We start from the raw sequence: 27500 nt of genomic DNA, 5'->3' as shown, positions 1-27500 counted from the left end.
TACTCAAATTACAGTTACTTTTCTTATCTTACCTTCTCTCTCTCTCATTTTTAAAATTTTATTTAACATGCACACTCATGTGAACTGCATATATACATAAATCTTATGTTACCTTTGCTTGTCTTTTACAAATGGTCGTCAACTGTATTGATGTTTTAGGCTAGCACTAAACATGCTTCATAAAGGACATTATACAGCTGTATTTCCTTTGCTACAAAAGCTACTTGAGAGTTCAAGGTAATTTTCATTCAACAATAGCTTGGTTTCAGTATTAAAGATCATCGTTGTTAAACAAACAATTTTAAATTTGGATTAGCTTGCTGAGGTCATTACCTTCAACCAAATCCTCTCTTGGAAAGGGCAACTATGTGACACTTTTTTAGCGCAGTTAATGCCCTGCCGAGTGAAGTACATTCTGGGCCCAATTTACAATGCTGTGTTGGGAGACTTTAGCCATACAGTTTTTTTATGAACTTTGCGATAGTTGCTTCCGTCAAGACAACATCAGAGGCGAAGTCTTGTCGATCATTGAGTGGGATCCACTCTATAAGACGTGGTCCACGGTTTATTGTTATTTCAACAAACTAAAAATACAACCATTTGCATGTGTCCTTTCCAAGGCTTCACTTTCCCCCCAGTTAATTAAAGATTTTTAGTGTTGGTTCAGCTGTGACATCCCGCATGATAGTCCACGTACCGGTTACTCGAAGCCTGATTAGCACTAACCGTTGGTTAAGAGGTATCGAAACCTGTACGTTTCCATGGTATTTAATGCTGGTTAGCGCTAACCAGGCTTCGAGCAACCGAAGCCAGTGCTTTACTAACTGAGGACCCGTCCACACTCACTCGTTTTCGTTTGAAAACGCATACTTTTTATCCGCTTTCGCCTTGGCCTCCGCGCTAATGCAATCGAAAACGGATGTGCATGTCTACGAAAATGGAGGTTTTTGCAAACGTTCTCCATTGTGAATGTTTTTGAGTACTGAAGTATAGAGCCTTAACGTGGACGGGCGAAAACGAACGATATCGAAAACGCAACTTCGCTGGCATTTGCATGTGCTAGTTTCTCAAGCGCGTAAATAAACATACTTGAACAACCTATCGTCAGACGGTACTTATAGCGTTCAAGTTCAAATACGCTGTGTGCTCGCAGGCTAGCATTTATGTTGTTTGATCTAATTTCAACCTTGAGTGCCCGCTTGGAGCTACATGCTGCTATAAATAATATATATTCATCAATCTTCCTGTGAGCATCGCTCTTTGGACCCAGTTCAAGCAGGCGCAGTATAACAAGTACTTCACATTACACTCTATTCAGTTAAGTCTGTTCAAATATAAGAGCTACACGGCCAACGTTTGCAAAAACGTAATCCTTCCTTGTACTTGTACATGTTCATTGCATTGCCGTGACTTTAACATCATCGGTTCCCACGGCCTGCTCCCGTGTGACCTTGTAGCTCCTGTAGAGCAGCGGTGATCTAACCCGAAGGTCGTGGGTTCAATTCACCCTGGCCAGAGTTTTTCTCTGTCCTTGTGTGGGGCCTGAGCTGTCTAGTTTAGGTTCAGTTCAGGTTTATTATTTTTACCATAAATTAAGACGTATGTACATTGTATTTACATTTAGAGGCAAGGGAGCCCATAGAAGCTTTAAAGCTTATGTAAAGGGCTACCTAACTACAAAAGAAAATGCTGTTAAAGGCAGAACAATTAAATTTGCTAACTAAGCACACAATTAGGAAGTGTAGAAAAAAATCATTAGTTAGGATAAAAGGCTTTCACTAGGCGTACAAATATATAACAAAGAACAGAAAAGAATGAGAAAGCTAGCAATATAGTATTAAAAAAAAGACACGAAAGCACCTTTAAGCAGTACAAAGAAGTAATACTATATATATATATATTCATAAAAGAAGAAACGATTTCAGTTTAGAAACAAATACAGTAATACTAGAAGCATTCTGAATTTCTTGACTAAGGTTGAGGTTTCACTGTGAATGCCCAGCAGAAATGCTTTTGCCTTTTAGGGGAAAGATATCAATGAGTGATGGCAAGAAATCAGCTGCTGAGTATCAAACCAGGTAATTTACTACTTTTTCCAGATGATTATATCAAAGTTCTAATTTAACTTCAAGTGCTGATATTTAAACGAAGTCTAAGTTATACCGAGGTCTTCATCCGATCATTTTAACTCGAGAACTTCTTTAGAAGTGAGCTGCTTCAAGAAGGTAAAGATTTTCTCCTTTTGCCTTGACGACACTTTTCGACAATGTTTTGCCTTTATCATGATGGCATTGGCCAAAATAAAAATTACTTAGAACGCACGTTTGTTTAACACTGCTCTGTTTTACTAAACGTCTCCAAGACTTTTTGGTAAAATTCTTATCTTTAGTGCTGATGTTAGTATGTGTCCCGGGTTTCAATTCCCGGAGTCGGCGTCGTAAGAGGGTCGAGTTTGTGAATTCTCTTCTCCTTGTTCCGAGAGGTTCTTCTCAGGGTACTCTGGTTTTGCCTCCCACTGAAAACCAACAGTTGATTTGGCTTAATTGATTTGATTTCAATTGACAGACTCATTTCAAATAATGGGTTGGGTTTTGAGGAGATGGGAAAACCGGCGTACGCGGAAAAAACCCGCTCGGACCAGAGAAGAGAACCAACAATAGCAACCTATTTGTGACCATAATAAGTTTGGGAATCAAATCCGGGCCACGTAATTGGTGGAAGGCGAGTGCTCTCACCACTGCGTAATCCCTGCTTCCTCAGAAATTAACAAGATGGAGGAGGATGTACTGTTAAGCCGAGGTGGGTAAAGCCCGTCGCACACGGTGAGGAAAGAGCTAAGCAAACTGCCTCGCGAGGCGGTTTGCTCAGCCGTTTCCTCACTGTGTGCGGCGGGCTAAAGATCCTCCGAGATCAGTCTGCATAATTCTCCTTATTGTGCGAATACCGAGTTCATTTTTAAGGCCTTTTGTGCTTTGTTTTGGTCTCGGCGGTTTTAAGAGTTTTACAGCTGTAACGACGTCGTGTGAAGCAACGCCATTGAACGTTGGACTTTGTTTTGTTGAGTAGCTGGAATTTTGAGAGGAATCTGAGACGCATGAAAAAGGTAGAAATATTTTGAGCGTCCAATGATGATGCGTATTGCATTGACTCTTGGGAGAAAGCAAAGTAATCACTCAAACCAATCACAGAGGACGTATTAAAGGCAATAAGTTGATGAAATGAACTATTCTCTAATCAAGTGAAGCTACGATAGTACGATCCTCGTAGTTAAGAACGCAATTTTAGCAATTGCGTAGAGAAGCCTGAATATTTCATAGCTTCACTTGATTTCATATCCGCAGTTCAATATGATTCCTTTCATATATCATTTCTTTCGTTATTTTCTCTTACCTACAGAGTTCTTCTTGCTCTTACTCAACTGTTCATATTGCTGGAAGACCCCGTGTCCGCCTTACCGTACGCCTTGGATTGTTTGACCGTCTCATGCTCACATTACCTCGACAATGCTGCTGCTCTGGCTTCTCTCTACATTGCGCAAATTCAGGTATGATCGAGTTAACAAATCGAAAGTGGTTGAGCGCTGTCTGTTCTCTTATCGACAACGATACTCGTCATCAGAGTGGGAAAAATGTTGTGGACAACAAATTTTGACCACTGTGATGACAAATATCGGTGTCAATAAGAGTACAGACAACGCTGAACCACTTTCGGTTTGTTTTTTTACCAAAACATTCAACGCCAACACTTTCTCAATCTGATCGGTTTATTTCACAAAATGAACGTTCCTGATTGGCTATTTCATTGCGTGACAAATTGATGCGAGCGTGACGCGAGCAGACTCTCATCGACAACGGTAAATTAGCCAATCAGATTGCGAGATTGCAAGCAGTTATGGTAAAAAGATGTTTTGAATTAGAGAGACAGAGGTGTCGAAATAAACCAGTCCGTGTGCAGGAAGCTGCGCGGCTGCAAGCGATTCCCGTTACAGTTTGCTGAGAATTTGAGATAAAACTTTCCCTGAGCGTAGCAACAAAAACAGGGGAATCGTGACTTTCGACAGTTTTCGGGTTGATCGGCACCATTCGCAGCCGGACCTCACAGAATTGGTTAGAAAAACAATAGGCAAACACCAAAAGCAGCGGAACTTAACCTTAAAAGAAACACAACTTGGCATCCTCTTAAGATCCAATGAAATTAGAGGTTTTAAAGAGGCACAGACCAACCAAAGGTACTTTTTGATACTCGCTTTTTACAAGGCATCCAATGAGAGCTTTCTCCAATGGCGTGAACCACGCCAGTTTAACAAGGTGTCCAAAACGGGTTGCCGACAGTTTGCTTGTCTGTCGTTACTACAACTTGATGCCATTGAAATAACAAAGACAGTACTAAAGGAGCGAAGAACAAGAAAGGACGCTAATGAACAAAACAAGGCAGTCACACAACCGAGAAGTAACGCCGGGCAACGCGTGACAACCATAAGCGCTGGACTAATTACCATATTCGACTACGATGACAAGGAAACCAAGGCAAATTGTTCACGCCGGAGATAGAATCCCTCTTAGTGTGTTTGTTAAATGGAAATTCGTGAAATGAACTGTTCTGGAAGTTGGGAGGAGGACTGCCGTCACTTGCCAAAAACGTGTGACGAACGGACTACACTTGTAGCTTTAGTAAGCAAGAAGCAAAGAATAAAACAGTTAACGATGATTTAAGTTCAATAGAGGTTTTGCACGACAGCCATGTTGCATGGCAGGAACAATGAAAACGTTTTGCAGTAGAAAGAACATTTGTTCCCATAGGAAAAAGAATCTATTGTTCCTGCCATGCAACATGGCTGCCGTGCAAAACCTCTATTTATTGAATTTTTTTCGTAAGACGTCTGTAAATATAGCATTACACCTACGCTTGAGAGATTTCTCTGTTGAAAGAGCTCTGATTGTAACGCGAAAGGTTTCCAATCAACCCGTTATACCTACCCATTGATTTGCTGCTTATTACAGTTTTACTGATTATTTCATTCTTGTAGCTGTCATTAGGTTTACCAACAAAAGCCGTCGACCTTCTGAAGAGGAGCATGGTCCAGATTCTGTCGCACGGTGAGTCTCGTGAAAACGGGTCACGTGTCATTGCAGAAGGGACGACTCACTCCCTTCTCCTCCCCTCCTAAAAACAATGTTGCCTTATACGTAGTGACAAAATTTAGTTAGACTCGATGATATGATTAAAAGATGCTGAATTTGGAAATTGCCTTTTATGCTGATTGCAGCCTTTTGTTTTGTAGGCTCCCTGTATGTCCAGTGTTGCGCAAGATTTTTATTAGTCAAGTGTCAACTTGCTGCCCCAAAGGAACAAGAGGATAAATCCCAACGAGAATACGGTATGTGGAAATATTCTTCTTCGTTCAAAGGTACCCACTGCTCAGCCATGGTTACTAAAATCCATTTTGTTCGGACAGTTCTTGTCCAAAATACGTGTAAAGCCCCGTCTGCAGAGTTCTTTCCTACATGTTGTTTTTTTTTTCGCCTAAATTTGCTCCTTTTAGCGACCTCCGTGCCCAACCAACAGAACTGCTATAAACCCGGTGAAAACATGTTTGACTAAGTCGGTGCCTTGGTTACTTCAGTTGTTCCACTGGAGGTGGTCCCTCAGCACCATAAGAATGGTTGGTTCATACTAGTGACCATTCCCTGCGCACCAGGCACAGATCTGAACGAGGCCGAAAATTTTGCAGCGGGGCATTGAGATTTCCGCTCTAGCGCACGCACAGAAAGGGGAAACCATAGCCGAGTTGAGGGATACTCGGAACCAACCGAAGTGTCAGATTGTTCTTCAGGAAAACAATTGAAAAGTTAAAACGGGAATTTTGTATTTTGCCGGTGAAGGGAGGTTTTTGCCTTTCCGTCTTTCCGTACAAAAACACCTGGTGGGCCATCTTATTAATGACATTAATTTTCCAAGGAGAAAGCGCTTTGGGAATTTTGTATTTTGCCGGTGAAGGGAGGTTTTTGCCTTTCCGTCTTTCCGTACAAAAACACCTGGTGGGCCATCTTATTAATGACATTAATTTTCCAAGGAGAAAGCGCTTTGGCGCACGTATTGAATAGATAAGTGAGATTTGTGTGCCACCCACCCTTAACAGTGGACCACTTATCTGCGCTATCTATGCTGGAAACAGGTAATCGTTTAGTGGCAAACAAGGACGAGCAATCCGTCTTTATTTCTCGGCAAACTAGGAAGATAACAATAAGGACATGTACACTAAGGAATCATTAAAGAAACTATACAGAAACGGCCAAGGTCTTGCCAAGCTGATGATTGATGCTGTTGATATGTTGTCCCTCCAGACTTGCGGCATTCTTCCCTTCCTGTCCTCGATACAATTGTCAAAGGATTCAGAAAGTTAGGAGCTATCAACAAAACCCGAGATGTCTTGTACTATCAGGTACTGTGGCAACTTCTTAGGATACCCGATCTCTAGTATTTCAATTCTGAAGCAAGTTATTTCTCTTCCGTATCGCGTGGTTACCTAGAAAAGTTTTGCTAACTCGCTTCAGTATCGAGCTGACTTCTGCCCAGGTATTTCGCAGGAATCGTGGTGTAAGCTCGAGGAACCGTGCGAATCCTCTGGCTATAAAATGCTTGAAGGGACATTGTTACAAGAACGTGTTTAATGGTATATCAATTACTCTTTGAGGAACAAAAGTACTGACTACTTTAAAGTTGATACTATCGTGCTGGGTGTCCTGTGTTGGTGTAAACTGAAGTGGTTGGAATACTTCCTGTCGCGAAATGTAGCAAGTGCTATAAAAGGGGAGGGAAAGAGGGAGGCGGAGTGAGTGCAGACCAGTCACCTTTCATTTCTGCACTCACTCGGTCTTTCTCCCTCTTCCCGTCCCCTTAATTTTCGCGCTTGCTGCACAGGCTACGAAATTTCGTTAGTTTGTCGGTGGGTGATATGTTCTGATCTGTGGTTCATGGTTCGATTGCTGGTAACTACATACGTGACGCTTCTTAATTTAATAGCCCTTTTCACGGTTAGTTTTTCTCATTTGCATTACAATGTAATCTAACGTGAATGTGAGGCAATTTCGGTTAAAACTACAAAATAGCCCGAAATTGCCTCGCATCCACGTTAGATTACATTGTAATGCAAATGAGAAAAAAACTAACCTTGAAAAGGGCTATTGACTTGAAGACAAATGCAAGAGAGTCCAGTTTCAAAGTGCATGCAACATCCCACATTTATTTCGTTGTGGCAAATCTTTGCATTACACTGAACAAAATGAAAGAAGTGATCTTCGCACTTATCTGTACAATTTAAGCAATTTCACTTTACTGACACCTGAAAGATTCAGGCGCCTCCAACGGGATTCAAACCTACGACTTCTGCGATGCCGGTGCAATGCTGTACTAACTGAGCTACGAAGCCACTCAGTTGTGAGCTGGTCATTTTGTTGGGCTCATTTCAAAAATATACAGATTTGTATGGGAATCCCGATAAACGACATGAGAGAAAAATCCTCTTACACTTTGAACACGACACGGCGACCGTTGAGTTAGGCTTGAAACGGTCGTCATGTCGTGTTCAAAGTGTACGAGGATATTTTCCATCGTTATATTTTCGTTTGGACACTAACAGCCGCCTGAGGTCGCTGGCTGACTTCGATTGCGCGGCTAGTGGATTAAAATGAAAGAAAAACCTTTGCCCTTGAGTTCTACGGTAGCATAACTGGGGGAACATTGTATCCAGGTATATTTGTCTCAATTTGGTGGGCTCCTGGGAATTCGAGAATTCAGTGCTCAGCCTTGTTATTTTATTATAACCGTTGACAACCGTGGAACTGATAATGGCTCAATTCAAACCAAAAAGGGGTAGGAAGTGACCCACGATGGCAATAAGGTCGGGCTTTTTAATTGAGAATTAATCTGTTAATCGGGATTCCCATACAAATCCTTATATTTTTGTTGGCTTTCCCTCACACTGAGCTTGGGGCGTCTGTGGTGGAAGGACAATTCCTCAAATTAATGACAATTGCTTAAAGTGCCCCTCTGACCAAAAAAATCAATTCTTATTTTTCTTTGGATTTCAAAACTGTGTTAACTAAACACTAAGCGACCAAAGATTTAAGCTTTGATTTCAACAAGACGGCTGTTTATTTAACAGGAATTTTCCTATTTTAATGGTCCGCCATTACTAACTTTTAGATCTTGAGAGAGCTGGATCAAGGAGAAAATGACCCCAAAGGTTCACTAGTTTAAAAATGCAATGCGCCGCACAATTAATATGCAGCACGGGAGTTTTGGGCTTTCAGACTTTTAAACTCGCGTTTTGCATGTATAATAAGCTGCGTTTACAAGCTGAAATTTTAAGCTAGTGAGTCAATGAGGTCACTTTTCCTTAGATCGAACCCTCTGAGGTCCAATCGGTCAGTTTTGAACGTGAGTATTAAATGGCGGACAGTGAAATCCAGAACTTACACTCAAAGCAAACGGCCTCTGGTAAAAAATCCAAGCTCAAAATTTTGCCAGGCAGATGTTAAGCAAACACACTTTCAAACTGTGAAGAAAATTTAAAAGGAAGTGTTTTTTTTATCACAGGGACACTTCAAATTGTCCAGCTAAGTGCGACGATCAATCTTTCGTCTATAAACGGCACTTCAAATATACATTTCTTTCACTCAAAGTGTACCCTGCGAGCAGAGTCTCTTTCGATCTTCCTAGATAAGTCGGGAAGAGGAAAGTAGACTCTGCTCGCCGCCTCCACATTCTTTGATTTGCCGCTCATCCAAAGAATTGGATGAGTCAGTCCAGTTTCGACTTGTCAAACCTGTTTTTTTTTTATTTTTGCGCATGATCAGTCGCCACGCGTCATCAATATTTTGAAATTTACAACAGCGTGGCAATTTTAACTGTTAGAATTCCCATGAGTTTTTCCTATATGTGTCGGTTACAGAAACTAGCCTGACAGAAACCTATAAATTTTTCAGTAAAAAAATAAAATGGCATTTTTAAGATATATGGACTATCTTGAGTTTCCAATGAAATGATTCCTTGATTGTCGTGTGTTTGCCGGAGTTGTTCGAAAATATTCCGACTTCTTCTTCGTTTTGTGGCTACTGGTCACGCGTGACTGACACCGGATACATAAATTTTCAATTTTTAACGCATGCTCAATACAAAATGTGGAGGCGGCGAGCAGAGTCTACATTATCTAGGAAGATCGAAAGAGACTCTGCTCGCAGGGTACTCAAAGTGATGAATACGTTTTGAAAGCGCAAACGTTTGAAAAGGGTCTGTCGACGGGAATGCGTTTAATCAACTTGCTAACTGCTAAGATTATTGACGTTTTGTGGACGAGTGACGATAAGACATTGAACTGCAGCTGAAAAAACCATCGAATGCCACAGACCGAAGTCATAAATGGTGGCCAAAAAAGACATTTTATGCACTACATAAACAAACTAGCCTCGTTCTAAAGTAACATTTCTTTGTATTTTGTCCATGCAAACGAGGATTGCTAGTCTAATTAGCACGTAAACAAAAGAGTATCTTTTTGGCCGCCACTTGTGAATTCGGTCTATAAACTGCATATCCTACTTTTCAGGCAAGGATATATGATGAATTAGGCTATACCATTGAAAGGAATGCTTGTGCTGCGGAATGCTGTGAAATATTGCAAAGACATCCGGACCGTGTTACACGCTCCTCTATGTTTGTATTGTGACACTTGCTGACGGCTGGTGGATGCATGATGCGATCATGGACCTAACCGGGGATATTCCTGCTACTCGTTCTTCACAAAACGACAAGCTAGTTTGGAGAGGAAAGACTTCGTCCATCGACGTTAGATCTGAAAGAACGTCAACTGCAACTCGCACGGGGGTTTAATCATCTGAACAGTTAATCTTAAGGGAAAAGTGACTTTACTACATGGACTTCGTTAAATCGGTGTAAAAAGAGATATTTCAATAATTTCCTTCATCCGATTTGGCAGCTGTTTTTTTAGACTGAAATTTTCCCAAGAGTGCCAGCAGCGCCTTTATTCCCCTTATACCAGTAAGCAAACTTCGCCTACCGCTCGTTACAAGCCTTTTCTCGCCAGAAAGTCAAATCGTCTAATTTGTGAGATCATTCTTGTAGATGTATAGTGTCTATTAGGATCCCTTTTCGGGTGTGTCCTATAAAGAGAGCGAGTAATGAGAGAACTGAGTCACCCTCGCACTTAGCTGGACAATTTAAGCAATTGTTACTTTCTGGCCACCTTGTCTTGGTCCGGCTGGGGTCGAATATGGCAGCCCGGTGCTCAACGAACTGAGCCACCGGTGCGCGGGTTAACATCGATGATTAAACATCTTGACGTGCTTCGTTCCACAGTTTTTGTACTCCGTATTTCATTTGTAGTCTCCGAATATCGACATCTCCTACGGGTTTGATACGAACTCGCAAATTGTCCACCTCTCTGCGTAACAAGCGATTTGGTGAATCTCTCTCCGAGTAGTAGGCGGTTTGGTGAATTTTAGGTGCCTCTTTCCACCTGGGTTGACTTGAATGCAAAGGCCGCGCGTAAATCTGGACGGAAGTCAAAAGGGAAGAAGGAGAGGCGAGGAGAAGAAGCGCGAAACCATCTTTTCGTCCCCTCTTCATTCGCTTTCTCTTTTGAGATGGCTCAAGCGCCGGAAACGCAGGGCTCACTGGTTTGAAGCCCGAGTTTTCCATGCTTTGCTTTCGTTACTGCTAAAGTAGTATCGCTCGTGCCTGCGGTGACCTAAATAAAGTATTAACAAAATAATATCACTAGAACTTGTTAATCTCTTTAGTTTCTCGATAGCTGTAGCTAACAGGCAAGAAATTAACATCTCACAAGGGTCTTTGATTTTGGCACAACGCAAATTTCATGCAATGCGAAATCTGACCTTTCCCACTGATGCAGGCCAAACGTTTACACTGGGCTGCCTGTGGAGACCTGTCACCCGTTCTTTAACGAAATTTAGGTGAAAATGAAGTTGGGTGTTAATTGAAAACTGTATACAACGACAAAAGTGCCAGACGTAGATCTTTGCATTACATGTTTCTCTTAATCAAACCTTTTGCATGTAAAAAATAAACAAACAGGGAACACTTTATTTAAGAAGAAAAATGCCCACACTTCGTTGCAAACTGTCAATGTATTAGCCATCGGGTATCCTAGTTTACTCTTTTATAGCGTCTAGTTTTTTTCCAAACTCGCCAGAAAACAGCTTGGCATTTGAAAATGCTGTGAAAGCGGCATAACATGGGAAATGTTGGTAATGGGTCCCTGATCGCTGAGGCAAATCCTATCAACTTGGCTGCGTCTGAAACACCTCTGGAAATTTTTATTTAATTTCTTTCACTTGCAACTGTACAAGTTATGCGAATGAAATCGATAAAAGACTAGACTTTTTCATTGCCGAGTGCAGCCGGCAAAGATGGATCCGTTCACTTGGCTTGCTCTGCCTTTTTAGCTTGTACCTCTTCTTTTGCCTAAAAGAAACAAAAATGTGGAGAAGCGTGAATACAAGACCGATAGTTGTAAAAGTGCTTTTTGAAGACGTTCAGAAAGTGAGGAGCTGCGAAACTGCCCAGTCTTCCTCAACTCCTTCGGCCATGACACAACCACCATTGCCTTCATGGGATCGTCAACTTCCGGTTACCTAACTCTCACATGACCACAAGCTGACTTCCGCTTCTCGGGTCGACCTCACAAAACAGTCGATCCGACTCAGTTTGTGAAGGTTACCCTCCAAAGAGTGACACTCGTAGATTTTACTCTACCTCCTGATGATTTTACTCGTCTATGGGGGCCGATTCAGGGGGTGTCCCCTTCAAGGCGCATTCGCACGCAGACACTACTGGCCCCAGTTGTTCAAAAGGTGGATAACGCTATCAACCGGATAAATCACTACTTATTGGATAGTGCAATTGGTTTCGCTGTTACGTATCCCCTGGATAGTGATTTATCCGACGGATAGCGCTATCCATTGTTTGAACAACTGGGGCCTGGACCACATCCCGCTCTTACAACGGACTGGACCCGTCGTCCGTGGTTCCGGATTCAACTCACGAGTTGCCTCCTTTCGTTTGACTTTCTTATAACAGAGTTGTGTTTATTTCAATCGTTTCTTTCCGTACAGCTCCCCACAGGCTGTTCAATTTACAGTTCTTGAAATAAGTACAGATCATTGCTGCAACCTGGCCTCGTTGTAAAAGCTTCAAACAATGCCAAGGACCGCCGAGAGATAAAGCAATAGTTACGTACCTTTTCCACCAGAGGCACGAGATTCCCTTGTTTGGCTAACACTTTTAAAATTTCCATGATCAAGGGCAGATAGTTATGTTTTCTTCTGATGTTTTCAACCTGCAAAATTAAATGCCATGGTCAACGCACAATGCACTGCTGTACGTGACTTTCATTCTTAGTGTCGCTTATCAAATTTCCGCACCCCCCCCCCCCCCCACCCAACGGGTTATAGGTATCTCATATGTTGTCATTGCAGCGATTTCATTCCATTTGCACACGCGTCTTTCGAAATATTGCGCGAAATTCTCGATTTCGTATCTACTAACGCTAGATGTTAGAATGCAAGCCAATATTGCTTAAAGCCCACTTCACCGCTTTATGCAAAACCCCTCTGAAAGCCCTTAAAATGTTAAGGCTCAAAACAATATTCTTAGTACGACTACTACCCTCTTATTATAAAAGACCGGTCTTTTGGTAGATTTTCAAGACGAAAGAGGAGGACGTTTTTCCAAGGTTTGATGCCTGGAGACAGCGACGTTTTTGAGAAACAGAGGGAATTACTGAACCCATAAGAGGGTCAAAAAATTGTCATCGCTTTCGATGAACAGCTACACAAGTTTGATTTTACGGTATGACAGCAGGAAGGATGATAAAAACGATGGAAGCTCAAAAACGTACCTTATATCGCAACATCTTATCGTCTTCAGCCACAATAAGTGTCTGCACTCTGGAAAGCTCGCGATCAATGTTCTTTATTATAGCCTGTAACTCGCTCGCTGAGGAAGGCACTTGATCTGTTTCCATTGATTCACCTCCCTGAACGAAATTTTACTACTTGTAAACCTCTAGTTATTGTTGTCTCGTACACAAGATGTAAAAACAACAGAAAAATTTAAAAACAGCAGGGCTTTTAACAATTGACTCCCCGAGTGATAAGCATGTAAGTTCTCCTCAGAATTTTAATAAAATGTCATTCAGACAGGTATTGAGAATGTAGATTATTATCAGCTTACCGTGCGACGCGCCTAACCGTGGCCACCAAACAAAGTTTTTTACAAATTGTCCATCAATCAGCATGTGTGAATTTGATGACAGTCAGTCCTCCTTGCAAAGTCCGCACTGCAGTTGTAAGTTAAACACCGTTGAATGGGTTGTTCAGTTGACGTATTTACACGTACTTGCCAAATGTGAAAGTTTGTTGGGTGGCCACGGTAAGGCGCATTGCACTGTAAGAGGTCTGATCTTGATGTAACACCAAATTCTCATGACTACCCAACAAAGAAATCTATGGTATAAGGTGGGAGAATGATAAAACGATATTTCCTCACCTCGGTGCTTGTTTGACTTTTTAGTTCTTCGAGCTGCAAAATCACCAAATAAACTTAACACAGGATGAAAATGTTCAGAATAAAACGGGGGAATTTTCGAGGTTGGCATCTTTAGAGGGGCTTTACTGGTATAGTATACCTTTTGAATGAAAGTGGAATAAAGAGTGAAATAAAAGTAGCCGCACACCTTTTCCAGGACTTGCGTTTTTCTTTGGTTTAGACGGTCGATATCTTTAAGGTGAATGGCCTTCCTTGATGATACTATTGCCATGAGATTAAAATGAATTTCTTCTGCAGAGTATCTAAGAAATAAAAGATATGATACCATAAATTATTAAGAGCGAGAGAAAGACGCAATTAACCTTTCACAGTTTTGTGACTTACGCCCCTCTAGCTATACCACAGAAGACAGACCACAACACCGGGAACTCCATGCCCTACTCTCTACAAATAGTGTTGTGGGTTCTTTTACGTCCCACAGGGTTATATGATCATCGAACGGTTGTAAGCTGGGGCCTACGGTTTATCGTCCTTATCTGAGAAGACTAAAGAGTCTACAGCCTGGTTTCCATATGATCTGCAACGATCTGCGGCACACGACCTGGATAATCGGGAAAGTTGAATCTAGGTCTACTTTCTCGCCCATCACGACGCTTCCGACTAAGACAATTTTTCATGGAGACGTGTGTCTGAGATGATCAGGGTCCTATCGGCGAAACACTATTGTTCGCCTTGAAACACCTCCAATCAGACTTAAAGTAAGTGCGCGCCTTTTTCTCCTCGCTTCGCAGAGGATTAGTGGTACGCTTGTCTGCGATCGCTTCAGATTTAAATGGAAACATTTACCTGCGGTGTTTACGATCGTCTGGGATAAGACCGACGCAGATAGCTTCCGATCGTCGCAGACCATTGCAGATCATATGGAAACCAGGCTTAACCATTTGCAGGTGTGACACAGCGATTCCTCTTCAGTTATTCAAAGACTGTTAAAGTGTTTATCGGACCGGAGTGTTTTTATCCTGCGATCTCCCGCACAGTATTCCAGAATTCCGATGCTCAACCAACTAAGCTAACCGGTTTCCCGGTGTTCTGGTCTGTTCCTCTATGATATATTATGGTTGGGAAGGTAAACGCTAGCAGATACCTGGGAGATTAAGCACGCGCGTTTTTGAGACGCGGACGGCAACCGGAAGAGAACATTTCGCGTTCCAGGACAGTGGTGTCTCACAGATTTTTCCTTTATGTCGGATGTCAAAATTGGACGTGCATCCAGTTAGGTGCATTTCTGTACATAAGTGCACAGATCAGACAGAGCAAAAGATTTTTACACTAATCGTCTCAAATAGAGAAAAGATACTTAGAAATGTAATGTGGTATTGTGAGGAAAAGTTAAAAGGGAAAACAGCTCCCTTTCGGTTGCCGCCCGCATCTGAAAAACGCGCGTGCTTAAGCTCCCTACTAGCTACACCAAGATACTCTAAAATTCGAGGGTAAACAAAGCTATGATGATTGAGTCTCCCTTAATTCGATTACATAAACTTGCTACTTTAATAAAAATAGGTGTGTAAACCGTTCTGTGCCCAGTGCCAAGAATTTGGGAAATGGTATGCATATTTTAACAGACCGCGATTAATATTTTACCCAAAAGGTTTTAAGAAGGCCTGGGTTCAAATCCCGCCTCGGACTCTGATTTTCAGTTGGCCTTTCGCACGTTGCCAAGCAACTAGTCTGTCATTTAAAATGGTGATAGGAATGAATACCGGTCAACTTGCCTACGTCTTGAAACTCGCCAACACTAAGTGGAGTACAATTCGTAATAGTAATAGGACTGAATGGTTTAAAATTATGATTAATAATTGTAATAGGATTGAGTGGAATCCAATTCAGTCTGTAATTGTATGAGTGATTAACAAAATCAGACGACCGCGTAGTGGGAGTCCGATTTGTTTAATCACGAGTATGATTACAAACCAAATTGGACGACACAAAGTCCTGTTATCAATTAATCGTAACCATTACAATTTCTGAGAAGACAAAATTAATGCATTCCTTTTTCACTTTCTAATGTTACAAATTTGTTCATTTTGGAAAATCCCCAGTTTGGAAGGGTAAGTGGTTGTTGCTATGGTTATTGTGATAAATTCTGTGATTGGTGGATTAAGCTGAGTGCACTTAATATGATTGGCTGATGCAACTGTTCGACTTATGAAGTTATGAAAGAAAGGGAAACTTTGCATTTAAAGACTGACAAAGGAGGCGTAAATCGTTTAAATTATGTCACTCGAAAGAAAGAACCTCAATTTTGGAGTCTGTACACTCTTTCTATCGTGATTGAAACCAAGGTTGTGACTGGTTGATTTAAACTACACCTTTGAATGTGATTGTCCAATAACAAACTAACCGATAACAATCCGATAACAACTTGGCAAGTGAATTAGTGGAAAAAAGGAGTTCTTTAAACCAATGACAATCAAGGAAATTGTAATTTTTATGATTAAATGCTGTATTTTCATCCTGTTGACTCAAACTTTGTCATTCTCTTGACATAAAATTAGTCATGACGTACGTTAAGCAACATTCATTGTGCGACATGTGGTCGCAACTGTATAAAATGTCAAATTAAGACGTTTTTTCTCCCTTGAGCAATTAGTACAACAACTAGTGCACCTACTTCTGCATCCTCGTTTCAATGATGGGTTTGCAAACAGTAAGCCAGTTTTCAGGGCTACAGGGTCCTGCAGAGAGAGTAGGTGTCAACACTGAATGAAACTTACCCTCACAATCATACAAAACTAACATGATGTCACAGCACCACCGAACCAGAACTGTTTTGTTTTTTGCGGAAAAGGTAGCTTAAAAATAGATCAGACTGTAAAAATGCTGTGACTTAGTATGGGAGTTGTTCACTCTTAGTCATGGGCTCTTGGTGACATAAATATAATAATTTGCAGGAATAAAGATAACAGGGTTTCATAATTATTTTGGTATACCGAGATCAATAGGTCCATCTCTTAGTCCATCCAGTTCATAAAGTTTTCCATGCAACGGAACATACGCTACAAAGTGATAAACATTTTCATCTTTCTGAGGAACCTTGGCATCAAATTCAAACATCTGTTGCCTGAAAAACACAATGCCAAAAATCATATTTTTAGTTTAAAGTTGTACATGGTTGTATGTTTCTGGAATAAAATCAAGGTCAAAGATTTTTTGAGATGAAAAGGCCTTTACGTGACTTACTACAGTTTTCTGAAGAAAAAGATCAAGATTGTGAAATCTGTGACATCAAAGCAATAGGATGTCTCTTCTGAAGTGTTAGACATTGCAATTGATGTAAAATAGAATTTTACAAAACGAATTATGGCTTCTGGAGGAGGGACTGGAAACTACATGTAGACATTTCAAAGGCCTTTTTCTGAAAAACTAGCTGAGCGACCCCACCTTAAAATTTCAGGATTTCCTTTGTGACAAAAATAATCACGTAGAGAAATAAATAGTTAAATCTGTCAGACAGGTTTTTCGCAAATGGCAAAAACAGTGATTTTCGTCTATTTTGATAATAACGGAAAAACTGTCTGATAGATACACGTATAATTTTTGAAAAATGTTGACAGTTTAATCTTCATAATAATTAGTATTATTGTTTACTAATTCCCAAAAATTTCACCCTGGTTGTGCGACTAGGTTTTGAGAAAAAGGCCTTTGAAATGTCTAGTTTTTGCAATCCCCCCTTCAGGAGCTCGGTCACTATATTTTGCATTTTTTCCCCTGATTTACATTTTATTTGTTAGGTTAAATAACATTTTACATCGATTGCAGTGACTAGCACTTTAGAATTCAAAATCTTGATCTTTTTCTTCGGAAAACTGTACAGTGGTAAGTTTCTCAGTTCTTGTCATTTTTTTTTCGAAAATAATGGTTTGACTGTATAAACAAATATTTTTAACAATCATTTTATCATTGGAATTATTGAGAAGATAAGAAACTTGAATGTAGACCACATTCATAAAAAAATTAATGGTTGCCAAGAAAATATTCTTTTGTCTTTGCGCTAATCATCCTCACTAGCCTCCTTAGCATTAACAAAATTAAAAAGAAGTTTTGCTCTAAAGTGAGGCTAGTAGGTAAAGACAAATGAATAATTTCTTGAGATGACCTAACATCTTACAAAAAACTTGTGTAGTCAGCAAATTGCAAATATCAAACCTGGAAAAGCCATTGTGTACTTTTTTGATGACGTCTGAGTTACTAAGGCTTAGACCCTTCAACTGCAAAAGAAGCATTAATTTTATCTGCATTACTTCATGTCTCTCTAGGACAATTATACTTTAAAAACAAGTGTGTCTCTGAAGCATGGTTGTTCTTTGTCACTGATGGGACTGGCATGCTGACTGGCAGACATTTATGCCTCATAGTTCTAATTTAAACTGTGATGATTTCAAGAGTGTGGTCTTTCTGAACAAGGACACAAAATTAATTATATAACTTTCATTAGACCAACTAATGACTTCCTGACAAGGACAGATGTGTGCCTAATAGGAAACACTGCTAATGTTTACAACAAAGGCTTGATGAAATAAGTCTTACGTCAAAAATATGCCCACTGACTTACTGATGAATCAAAAGTGGCTGAAAAGTCCTTAAAACTTGACAAAGTGGGACCCAAGTCTACATCTGGATGATTGCAGTTTAGAAGAACACTGAGAATTGCCTGGGTGGCACAAGCGTTGGTTATCACCTGAAAAGTGTAAAAGAAAGCTAATAGACTCTTTGTCTTGCTGCTCAAGGGGTTAAGAATTTGACAACGTTCATCTTCCTGAGGTGAAAAATTTCCACTAAAATGGAAGGGTGGGAAATTAAAAATTGCAGCCATGGCAATTTGTAAAACTGGAATGTAACATCAACATCTTCACCACTGGGTGATCAGAATTTGAGTCCTCAGAACCCACGTGTTGAAAAAAAAAATAGTACCGGTAATCACATTTTTCCTGAAAGTTTAAAATTCTACCTTTCACATGTCATACATGACAGCTGATCTGTTTCATTAGGGGCTCAGAAATGCCATGCATGCAAAACATTTTTGACAAAGATTTAATGGCTTCAGATAGAAAGTAAAGAAGATATAGACTTTAAAAAAATATCAAATGTACATATACATGTAAAGAAAGTCATTTTGAAGACCCAAATCAATGGGCTCCATCATCCATCTCTAACCTTGTTATTTATTACACAATTCTGTAGCCCTTTTGCTTTGGATGAGGGGTGGGGTGGGGGGGGGGGAGGAAGAGGTAATGAATTATAAAACAAAACTTGCAGGGGGAGGGGGTTGCCAAGCAAAAGGGAGGGGATCATTTTGAAGTGCAAGATGTATTGTATTTAGTCTCTTGAATGGCAATATACCAGCAGGGGGACAGAAGATGCACACACAATGTGGCCCAATTTCAAACCAGATACTGAGGTGACACAATAAGTTGCCTGTCATGTTGATTCTTGGCACAACTTCAAAAGTTTTCCTCCGGGTACTCCAGTGGCCCCCACCCGTCTCAAGAAAAAAGGTTGAGTCGAGTTTGAATCTTTGATGACCAAAAAAAAAAAAGTGACCTGCCAATTTAGAGTGGCCTGAAAATGCCCAAAAACGTACTTGCTTGGCAAAGAAAATTCCAAGAGATCTGCTTTCATGTACAATTGGCCCTGCTGGCTCTTCTCCAGGCTTCCACTTGAACAGAAATACAAGACCATGGACTGGTCTGATCATTACAAAAGAACAAAAGAAAGAAAGGTGAGAAGGAAGCAAAATTAACACAAAACGACAGTGAGTGAAACCTTAAATCTTCTAAGGATGCTTCATCCAGGCTGTAGATTTCTTCTACTTGGACACCAGAACATCCTAAACAAAAACGAAAGACAAGGAATTTCTTCAATTACAATAGGGATTATCCAATTAAAACTACGGTATGTTAAGAAATTAATCCTTCTATATTCTGTGGTACGCATGTGATGCTACAACATCTTTAAATTTTTGTTCTTCCGCTTGATCAAAACATTCTTGAGTGACAATGCAAAAAGGATTGACTTCCAAAAAATAACCAAACACATTTCATCTCCACCTCCTAGAAAAGGATAGGGACAAGGGGTTGAAAAAGTATCACAACCTCGCGATTTGAGCGGTAGATAAAACAGCTTCTTTTAGTACTGACAAAACTGCGATTCAAATAGCGGCGAAACTGAAGGTCTTCTACTCGACACGTTTGAATTGCACATCAATCTAACCTTAAACCTTCGAACAATTGCTATTATTCAGTAGTCACGAAGGAAAGTTTGAAAAGTCAGGTTACGCACCAAAACCACGGATTAACTCCGTGAAAACACCAGGATCGCTCTCTATGAGGCACCATTCACCTCCGGCCGCCATATTGGAATTTTACCAAGAAAGCATTGCAAGCTCAATAATATACTCTCTGGTTCCCAGGTTCTATTCCAAGGTCGTACGATAAGAACCTGGTAATCAAAACAAGAACTTTGAAAAATCAAGATGGCGACAACCTACACCGACAACTTGAGTCAAGTTGATATTCTACTCCAGCGCCTGTATATGTTTAACTTGAAGTGACATTACTTGAAAGGAGAGAATCGGCCATGTGGAGATCTCCTCACTTTTCAAGCGTCACGTCTGGGGCCGGTACAGTAAATGGCGTTTCACTCCCAGTAAGAAAGATTAGTGATAAAAATTAAGCTTTAATTTAATACTCATTTCCTTTAATTTAGTGCAGATTCTGCGGTGTCATCTTCATCCAAAATAGAGATTATGAGGATTGTGTTATACGGACTTTCTTACATATTTTTTATGTGTCATTCATTTTGGCTAAACTACAGAATACAGGGCCACCTATTTCCATATCATTGAATAACAAAAGCTCCCATTGTTGTGTATCTCGTTTTACAAAATCTTCTAACTAATTTGCATGTCCTGGCCCTGTGCGACCCTGTATTCTGTAGTTGCTCCGCAATCTGTGCGGGAAAAATGTGCAAGATTTTCAATGTTTTGGTCCCATGAAAAATGGAGTGAGACACCCACACTTCTTCTTTTGTCTCACTCCATTTTTCACCTGGCCAAACCATAAAAAATCCACAGAAATAGTCTATGCAGGCTAGGAGACATTCCTATTGTTTGTTTTGCTATTTTTTTTCTCTATAGACAAATCAGCCACGTTTTCCTACTGGAGTTCAGCAACAGGTTATTCAGTCAATTCCCAGACAATCTCCAATGGTAAGGGGTGAAGGAATGCCATCATTTCAACGGTTTGCATCCCCTCCAGTATTGCCCAGTCCATCCAACCCACTTCCATTTCACCAGGTCTCACCCAGAGGTCCACAGATATCGCCACCTCCCAACCAGCTTGCAACCAGACCACTAATGCATCAGCCTCCTCCCAAATTAGTGCCATCTCCAGTGCCACAGAACCCAGGTTTCTGCAGCCCTCTATTGCAAAATGCCCAACCTTTTAACCCTTCTTGCGGTGTGATGCCTCAGCAGTCAAGAATGGTGTACACTAGACCTTCTTCCAGTGGATTAGTGGCACCAACACAAAGACCATCAACACAGACGCATTACCCCACCCATGGGGGGATCTTGGTAGCACCAAGTCAGCCAATAGTGCCATATAGTATGCCATCCTGTACAGTTGGTGTTTTATCATCATACCAACAGCAAGCAATTCCATCTAATGTTCCTGTGCCAGGAGGGATTATAAGACCTCAGCAACCAAGCACATCCTGGGTTGTACCATGTGATACAAAGCATCTGACACCACCAGAAAGAGCACTCAATCCTTCTGCCACCCCTTTCTCACCACATGTTCAAATTCCATTCTCATCCCAAGGACACTTTTCCTCTCCAACTGTGCATCCATCTAATGGTGTCCCATCATCTCAAAGGCAAATTACTCCTCTAAATGTGTATCCTCCTGGTGAGGTGCGATCCTCAATCTTACCCCCAAGACCATTTACACCATCTACTGTACAACCCGCCAAAGGGATCAACTCCTCAGCCATACCTCTAAGACCATTTGTATCATCTGCCATGCCACCTTCTGGTGGATTCCGTATTCCAAGACCAATTACACCAACTGCTATGTCACCCAGTGTAGGTATCCATTCCTCACACTTAACTCCAAGACCTACAATTACATCATTTATTGCACAACCCCCCAATGCTATACGACCACCAACCTTATCCCAAAGACCCTTTACACCATCTACTGCACAACACCCTGGTAGGATTCCTGCTCCAATCTTGTCTGCAAGACCATTAGTATCATCCACTGTACCTGCCACTAGAAGCATCAGCTCACCAAAGTTACACCCAACACTATTTGCACAATCTACTACTCCTGCCACAGGAGTGGCCCACTCACAAAACGCACCTCCAAGACCATTTGAACCATGTACTTTACCATTCCATGGCAAGATTCAATCTTCACCTCCAGTCAAGATGAGGCTTACAGCTCCTACCTCACCACTCCCTGGAAGATTCCCTCCAAGTGGAAACTTGTCACCTCCTCAACAACCCTTTGGACAAGCAACCTTTCCCTTGCCAAGAGGTGTGTTGCCTCCCAGACTACCATCCTCTACCATTAACACAGCCTCACCTAAACAATTTCTATCATCTCAGCAACTAACAGCTTCAAATAATTTACATGCTTCAGCTGGAATTACATCCCCTATACATCAGACATCATGGCACGGTCCTCGGCCCTTGAATCCCAGAAGCATTCCATCTCCTACTCGGCAGCCGCCTCCTTTAAGTAGCTCACAGCTACATCTCCAGAATCCTCAATCCTTTGGACAAGGATCCACCAGTCCTGTTCAACAAAATAGAACCAGCAGGCCTATGCAGCATGTAAAGGAAGCAGTTGTTGTGCCTGGTCAGGGAAAAACATTATGCCGACCACAGTTACCTGTCAATAAACCGATCAGCCCCATTGGTCAGTCAGCTTTCCCTAAATCACAAGTCCCAGCAAACCCATACACAAGGGCAAGTCGGTCTAAACACAGTAAACAGAGTGAAAGAAGAAGAGATCATGGTAACAGAAGGTCAGTAAATAATACAATCCAGTAGTGCTGGAAGTTAATGTTGGTCATTAGACATTGTCCTTTAATTTAGCACTCTTACCATTGACTCAATTTAACTTCATTTACTGCATTATGATTTCATGTCTATAAGTCATTAAAGTAGCTTGTGAAAAGGGAACATCCACTACATTGGTTAGAATGACACCTCTCACAAAATTTTGGCGTTTTCTTCCAGACCTGTACAATGTTGTCTAATGCTATGATTTTGGCCCTTTTTTATAAATAAATAAATGTAGTTCATGTGTATGGGATAGTCGCAGCGTATATTTTAAAACAGGTTGGTCTAAAACACAGGTCACAGTACAGCTGGAACTCCCTGTTCCACTAATGAACAACAAAGCCAAAAGCTTTCCCTAGACCTGAAATGTTCAACATTTTTGTAGCGTCATTAGCCTAAGGGCTAGGAGACACTTTTGGCGTAACAGTTGTTTACGTATCTGTACAGCACGGCACAGCAACATGTACACTGACCTTTAACCCAAGACCTGTGTTTTAGACCCGCTGGTTTAAAGCATATCTGCACTGAAACTACATATCTGGACAAAGCTAAATGTTGCCCAGGTTGATTACTTGAAACAGAGCTTTTGAGCATGGAGAATTAATGTTTTGGTTGGTCAAGCTTGCAGTTTAATCAGAACTACCTTAATATTATTACATAATTGTATGTAGGTTTTCAAAGCTAGGGATGGCTTAATGACAAACTATTTTTTGAGTGAATTTAGGTCTGGTTACAAATAATGCATAAAATTTAAATTATGTAATCTGCTCTGCCCACCATTTGCTAGTACAACTAAACATCAGGTTAGTTTAAAATTCAATGGAGTAGGGAGCCTCACAAGTTTAAATCTGGGTGCAAATCGTGTATCAATGTTGATTAAGTAATATAAATTTAATAAATTATAACTTTTCCTAGTGCTCAAAGGAATCAATCCAGCAGACCCAGAGTTTCCCGTTGTTTTTCCCCACCACCTCCTAACATAGAGAGAGTAATAAAGTTCACAACTTCAGAGGAGTATTACACTAAGAAGAAGGATGACCAGGTATTATTTTGTACTGTATGTTGTTGAGCCATTGATAATACTCAATTTGTGTTGCAAAATAGGTGCACGTTTGGAATTAAGGATTTCTTAGTGTAAGTTACATGTAGGAGAAGGCATCTTTGCACTTTTTTTCTGTTAATTCTGTGAAATCTTATTATAAAAACTCTGCACAACTTTCAAGAAAAATCACACTTGATAAGCTTAAAATGGTAAATTATTAGATATTTTTACGGGAAGGGGAAGAGTTATTTAAATAAAGTAATTTGATTTGAATGCCAGATAATTGCCAAGAGTTAAAGCTACCTGAAAGCAGAGAGACAAAAAAAAAGCATTGATTTTGAGAGAGGCAAAAGGAAGGCTACAGCTTGTCATAAAAGCATTGAATAGATTTTTTACTTGTTTCGTGGTTGTAACTGGAGCACTTAGATTTTTGCTGAGACTCACTACAGCTGTATGTCATCTTTTATAGATAGTTTGCCTTGTTTAAACTTTAAGTTATTTGTTTTCTTGCTTTTAAAAGGAAAATAACTGCCACCTTCAGGGAACAGAGAAACTAATTGAATTGCATGTTACGTTTGAGAAGGAAATAATAAACATGGTATCCCTTGAACAAGGTGATAATGATGTTGAAAGTGTCAGCAGTAAGGAAAGTCGCCACAAACACACGGATGACAGTGACATGGAATCACTGGTTGAAAGTGATAGCGATGAAAGCCCAGTAAAGTCAAGGCTACAACTGTTTCCTAGCGATGATGAAGGAACCAGCGATGGAGATAGCAGCGGCATTGGAAGCCATGCTTTGAGTGACAGCAATTTTGACAGTGATAACAATGATGATGATGATGATGATGATGACAATGATGTTGATGATGATGATAGTAATGCAGGGGGTGGGTTGTCCGATGACGAACTTGACAATGCTGGAAATGAGGAAAATTGCCATAAGGGTCCTAGTGTGGCAGAGATCAGGAAAAGGAAGATAGAAGATCCCAGACGCCTTCATCCTGAACTCTGGTTCAATGAGCTGGGGGAGGTATGCACTGTATGCACCTTTTAAACCAAATTATTTTTGGTACCTGGGGCAAGATGTTTTATTAGAATTCAGTTCCTTTCTCATATTTTTCAGACAAATGATGGCCCAGTGTGCCGATGCAGTTCTGCTGACAAAGGACAAGGAATACGCCATGGCATTTATCCTGGTGAAAGTGTAAGTTAAAGCTGTATAATGTCAGACCTTGTATCTGGTCTTGGGCTAGAATGAGTTTTCTCTGAAGTTCATGTCTTTGTTGATTTATAGGCAATCACACCTTGTGATCCTTTGACAAACAATAGTGCGAAAATTCATCATTACTGGATCACTGTCACACCACACACAAATTTTATGGTATGTTAGTCCTCTTTTATTTTTAAAGTTAGAGAATTCTCAATCTGATTTTCATCTGATTATAAAGGGGAAAAGTGGATTTCAGGAAGACTTTTAAAATATAAATTTGCAATTAATTTGAGCAGGTCATTTTAAAAAGGTTACCAATATTATTGAAAAGACTTCAGGGCCCAGTTGTTCAAAATCTGATTAATACTGTGTAATGTTTCCCTACTACCAGAGGTTTCTTTTCTCTTTGCGTTCGCTGGGCTGTCGGGTGCGCGAAAAGAAACCTCTGCCATGGGTCAAAACTCACTTTGATCAAACCGCTGTCCACAACCCTGGACGACACTCTTCAAACCACATGCCCCATGATATGTTTGCTGACTGTAACTTGAGCCCGCTGAGTCCCACACATTCCTTTATGTGAGGATTTGGTCGCTAAGTAACTGCCATACGTGCAAAACACAGTTAGTTTTGTCCTATGGCAGAGGTTTCTTTTCCTGTACTCAAAAGTATTGGACAGTCCAGGAAACGCAAAAGAGAGGAGACCTCTGCTAGCAGGGAATACTAATCTGCGATTCAAAAGATTTTAATACCAACAACGTTTTGAATTTTGCCTGTCAAAAAAGCCTTAAACTTGTAGTTTTATGCTGAAGGAAAGCAAGTCAAAATGGAAGACTCGTGGATAAACTTTTTGAGCAGATTCAAGATAAACTGCAGTTTATGTTTGTGCCAGTAATCCAGAATTTGCTTTTTAGACTTTGAACAGCTGGACCCAGATCTGCGTTATTTAAGTAAGATTAATATTGAATTCTGGGCAGACTCAGGTAAAAACCAGAATTCCTCAAGAGAACCTTCTCATAGCACCAAAGCATTAACCATTGCAACAAAATCTTCATAATTATTAATAGTCATTTTTGTTGGAGGATGGCAAACACTCCCACCAACTTGTCAACCTTGCCCCCCTTCCCTCAAGCAGGGTGTGAATTATCTGTTATTCTGTGAGATCAAAGAATTAAAACATACAAAATGTACCTTACAGACCTCTAATCCAAGTATCATTCATGCTGAGGGAAAAGATTTCACTTTTGAAGGCTTCTCATTGTTCTCTCATCACCCACTGGAGGAAGTGAGTATATCTTCGAGGCAGACATTGGTGGAAATACTAAAATATGCAGCAACATATATTTCCCTTTCAATCCATTGACTCCTAGGAGTGAGACTTACCGGTAATGGTTTTTTCTCTCTCTAATGCCTTATTTTAACAATGATGATGGGCAGGGAGGGGGGGGGGGGGGGGGGAAGAAGCCGCATGAAATAACCTAATGTAAAGATTTTGGTGGCAGCTGTATGTACATGTAAGAAGAGAATAGTAAGTGAGTCAACAACCTTCTTACCAGTCTGGTTTTATAAGGGATACATCACCAAAGTCAGAATAGCAACAATGTAGTAACACAGGTTGCAGATTGCGAAGTTTGGACTGGTTTTATACATTCATACTTCTATATATATCACAGGGGTCAGATTTGATTGATATATTTTGATCCATTTAGTAGCAGGTAACCAGTTGACCTTACTGCCTGATGAAGACCAACTGTAAGCAGTCGAAACATTGCAATTTACAACCTAAGTCACTGCATTGTGAGACAAACGATTTTATGTTTTTTTATTATTTCCACCTCCTTTAGTTTATTATTACACTGAAGTGATGTTTTTGTGAGCATTACTACTGCCATTGAAATTATTATTGAAACCTCCACCAACTTGACTTTTCTACAGGTGCCCCTTTGCTCTGTGATTCGATTCAACATCGAATATACGCTTCATGTTGTCAGTCAGCCAGTACCAGAGGTGATCTTGTTTCCATGGGATATGATATTTCGTAGCTGAGCAGTATGTACTCTACAGGATATTAGCCTGGTTGATTTAGCAACAGAACAGGAACCTCAGTTGACAACAGGAGAGTGCAATGAATAGTCGAGATTCTACTTAAATCTGACTTAGAATGGACAATTTTCTGCATGTGCCTTCATCCACTGATATTCCTGTTCTCTTGCTAAATCAGCCTATTGACTCTTGAAAAAATTATCATAACAATAATTGTTATTTTTAATTTTCAAGGGAATTGCAATAATTTGTTGACATTGGCACCACACACTACAAATTAAAAGACATTAGTGTTGATGGATATAAAAAGAGCACTTCAATCTAATACTTATATTCTTCCAACAAGTATAAAACACATGGTTTGAAAATTCTATTTTATACATATGCAAGAGATTTTATTTATTTATCATAGTTGAACTTTGATTTAGTGTTAACTGATTATATTTATTTTGTTGTTCTTTTCTTTGTTGTTGTTGTTTTTCCTTTTT

The 27500-nt window shown here is 40.4% G+C and overlaps 3 protein-coding genes across 3 annotated transcripts in view; 2 read left to right on the top strand and 1 right to left on the bottom strand.

Annotated features, from left to right (window-relative positions):
* LOC138030260 (anaphase-promoting complex subunit 5-like) overlaps positions 1 to 10373 on the top strand; it is a 33693-nt gene extending 23320 nt beyond the window's left edge. The window contains exons 15-21 of the mRNA XM_068878163.1: positions 160 to 237; positions 2025 to 2078; positions 3397 to 3544; positions 5027 to 5096; positions 5282 to 5377; positions 6345 to 6442; positions 9605 to 10373. Coding sequence (XP_068734264.1) covers positions 160 to 237; positions 2025 to 2078; positions 3397 to 3544; positions 5027 to 5096; positions 5282 to 5377; positions 6345 to 6442; positions 9605 to 9724 — 664 coding nt within the window. The 3' untranslated portion in view covers positions 9725 to 10373. The remainder of the gene's footprint in view (positions 1 to 159; positions 238 to 2024; positions 2079 to 3396; positions 3545 to 5026; positions 5097 to 5281; positions 5378 to 6344; positions 6443 to 9604) is intronic.
* A 961-nt stretch (positions 10374 to 11334) lies between these two features.
* On the bottom strand, positions 11335 to 20024 carry LOC138030271 (ubiquitin carboxyl-terminal hydrolase isozyme L5-like). Its single transcript, XM_068878173.1, has 12 exons — positions 19927 to 20024; positions 19411 to 19474; positions 19229 to 19334; positions 18200 to 18325; positions 17794 to 17855; positions 16578 to 16708; positions 16259 to 16322; positions 13775 to 13889; positions 13588 to 13620; positions 12938 to 13075; positions 12278 to 12376; positions 11335 to 11502 (listed from the first exon to the last, which is right to left on the bottom strand). The coding sequence occupies exons 1-12, from the start codon at positions 19997 to 19999 to the stop codon at positions 11458 to 11460; spliced, it is 1056 nt and encodes a 351-aa protein (XP_068734274.1). The 5' UTR covers positions 20000 to 20024; the 3' UTR covers positions 11335 to 11457.
* Positions 20025 to 20088: 64 nt separating this feature from the next.
* Positions 20089 to 27500, top strand: part of LOC138030251 (ribonuclease 3-like) — a 37938-nt gene continuing 30526 nt past the window's right edge. The window contains exons 1-8 of the mRNA XM_068878154.1: positions 20089 to 20292; positions 20783 to 22680; positions 23633 to 23759; positions 24280 to 24792; positions 24886 to 24966; positions 25057 to 25143; positions 26168 to 26254; positions 26905 to 26976. Of these exons, the coding sequence (XP_068734255.1) occupies positions 20224 to 20292; positions 20783 to 22680; positions 23633 to 23759; positions 24280 to 24792; positions 24886 to 24966; positions 25057 to 25143; positions 26168 to 26254; positions 26905 to 26976 (2934 nt within the window). The 5' untranslated portion in view covers positions 20089 to 20223. The remainder of the gene's footprint in view (positions 20293 to 20782; positions 22681 to 23632; positions 23760 to 24279; positions 24793 to 24885; positions 24967 to 25056; positions 25144 to 26167; positions 26255 to 26904; positions 26977 to 27500) is intronic.

Source organism: Montipora capricornis, chromosome 2 (assembly GCF_036669925.1).
Source record: "Montipora capricornis isolate CH-2021 chromosome 2, ASM3666992v2, whole genome shotgun sequence".
NCBI lineage: Eukaryota > Metazoa > Cnidaria > Anthozoa > Scleractinia > Acroporidae > Montipora > Montipora capricornis.
The sequence above is the reverse complement of the archived record's forward strand: the minus strand, read 5'-3'. Positions and strand labels throughout refer to the sequence as shown.

Coding starts and splice junctions, on each gene's coding strand:
- LOC138030271 (XM_068878173.1), bottom strand. CDS start 19,999: ATGGCGGCCGGAGGTGAATGGTGCCTCATAGAGAGCGATCCTGGTGTT. Junction 18,326..19,228: donor GAATTTTCTTTGCCAAGCAA/GTACGTTTTTGG, acceptor TACACTTTTCAG/GTGATAACCAACGCTTGTGC. Junction 13,621..13,774: donor AAACGCAAGTCCTGGAAAAG/GTGTGCGGCTAC, acceptor GTGATTTTGCAG/CTCGAAGAACTAAAAAGTCA.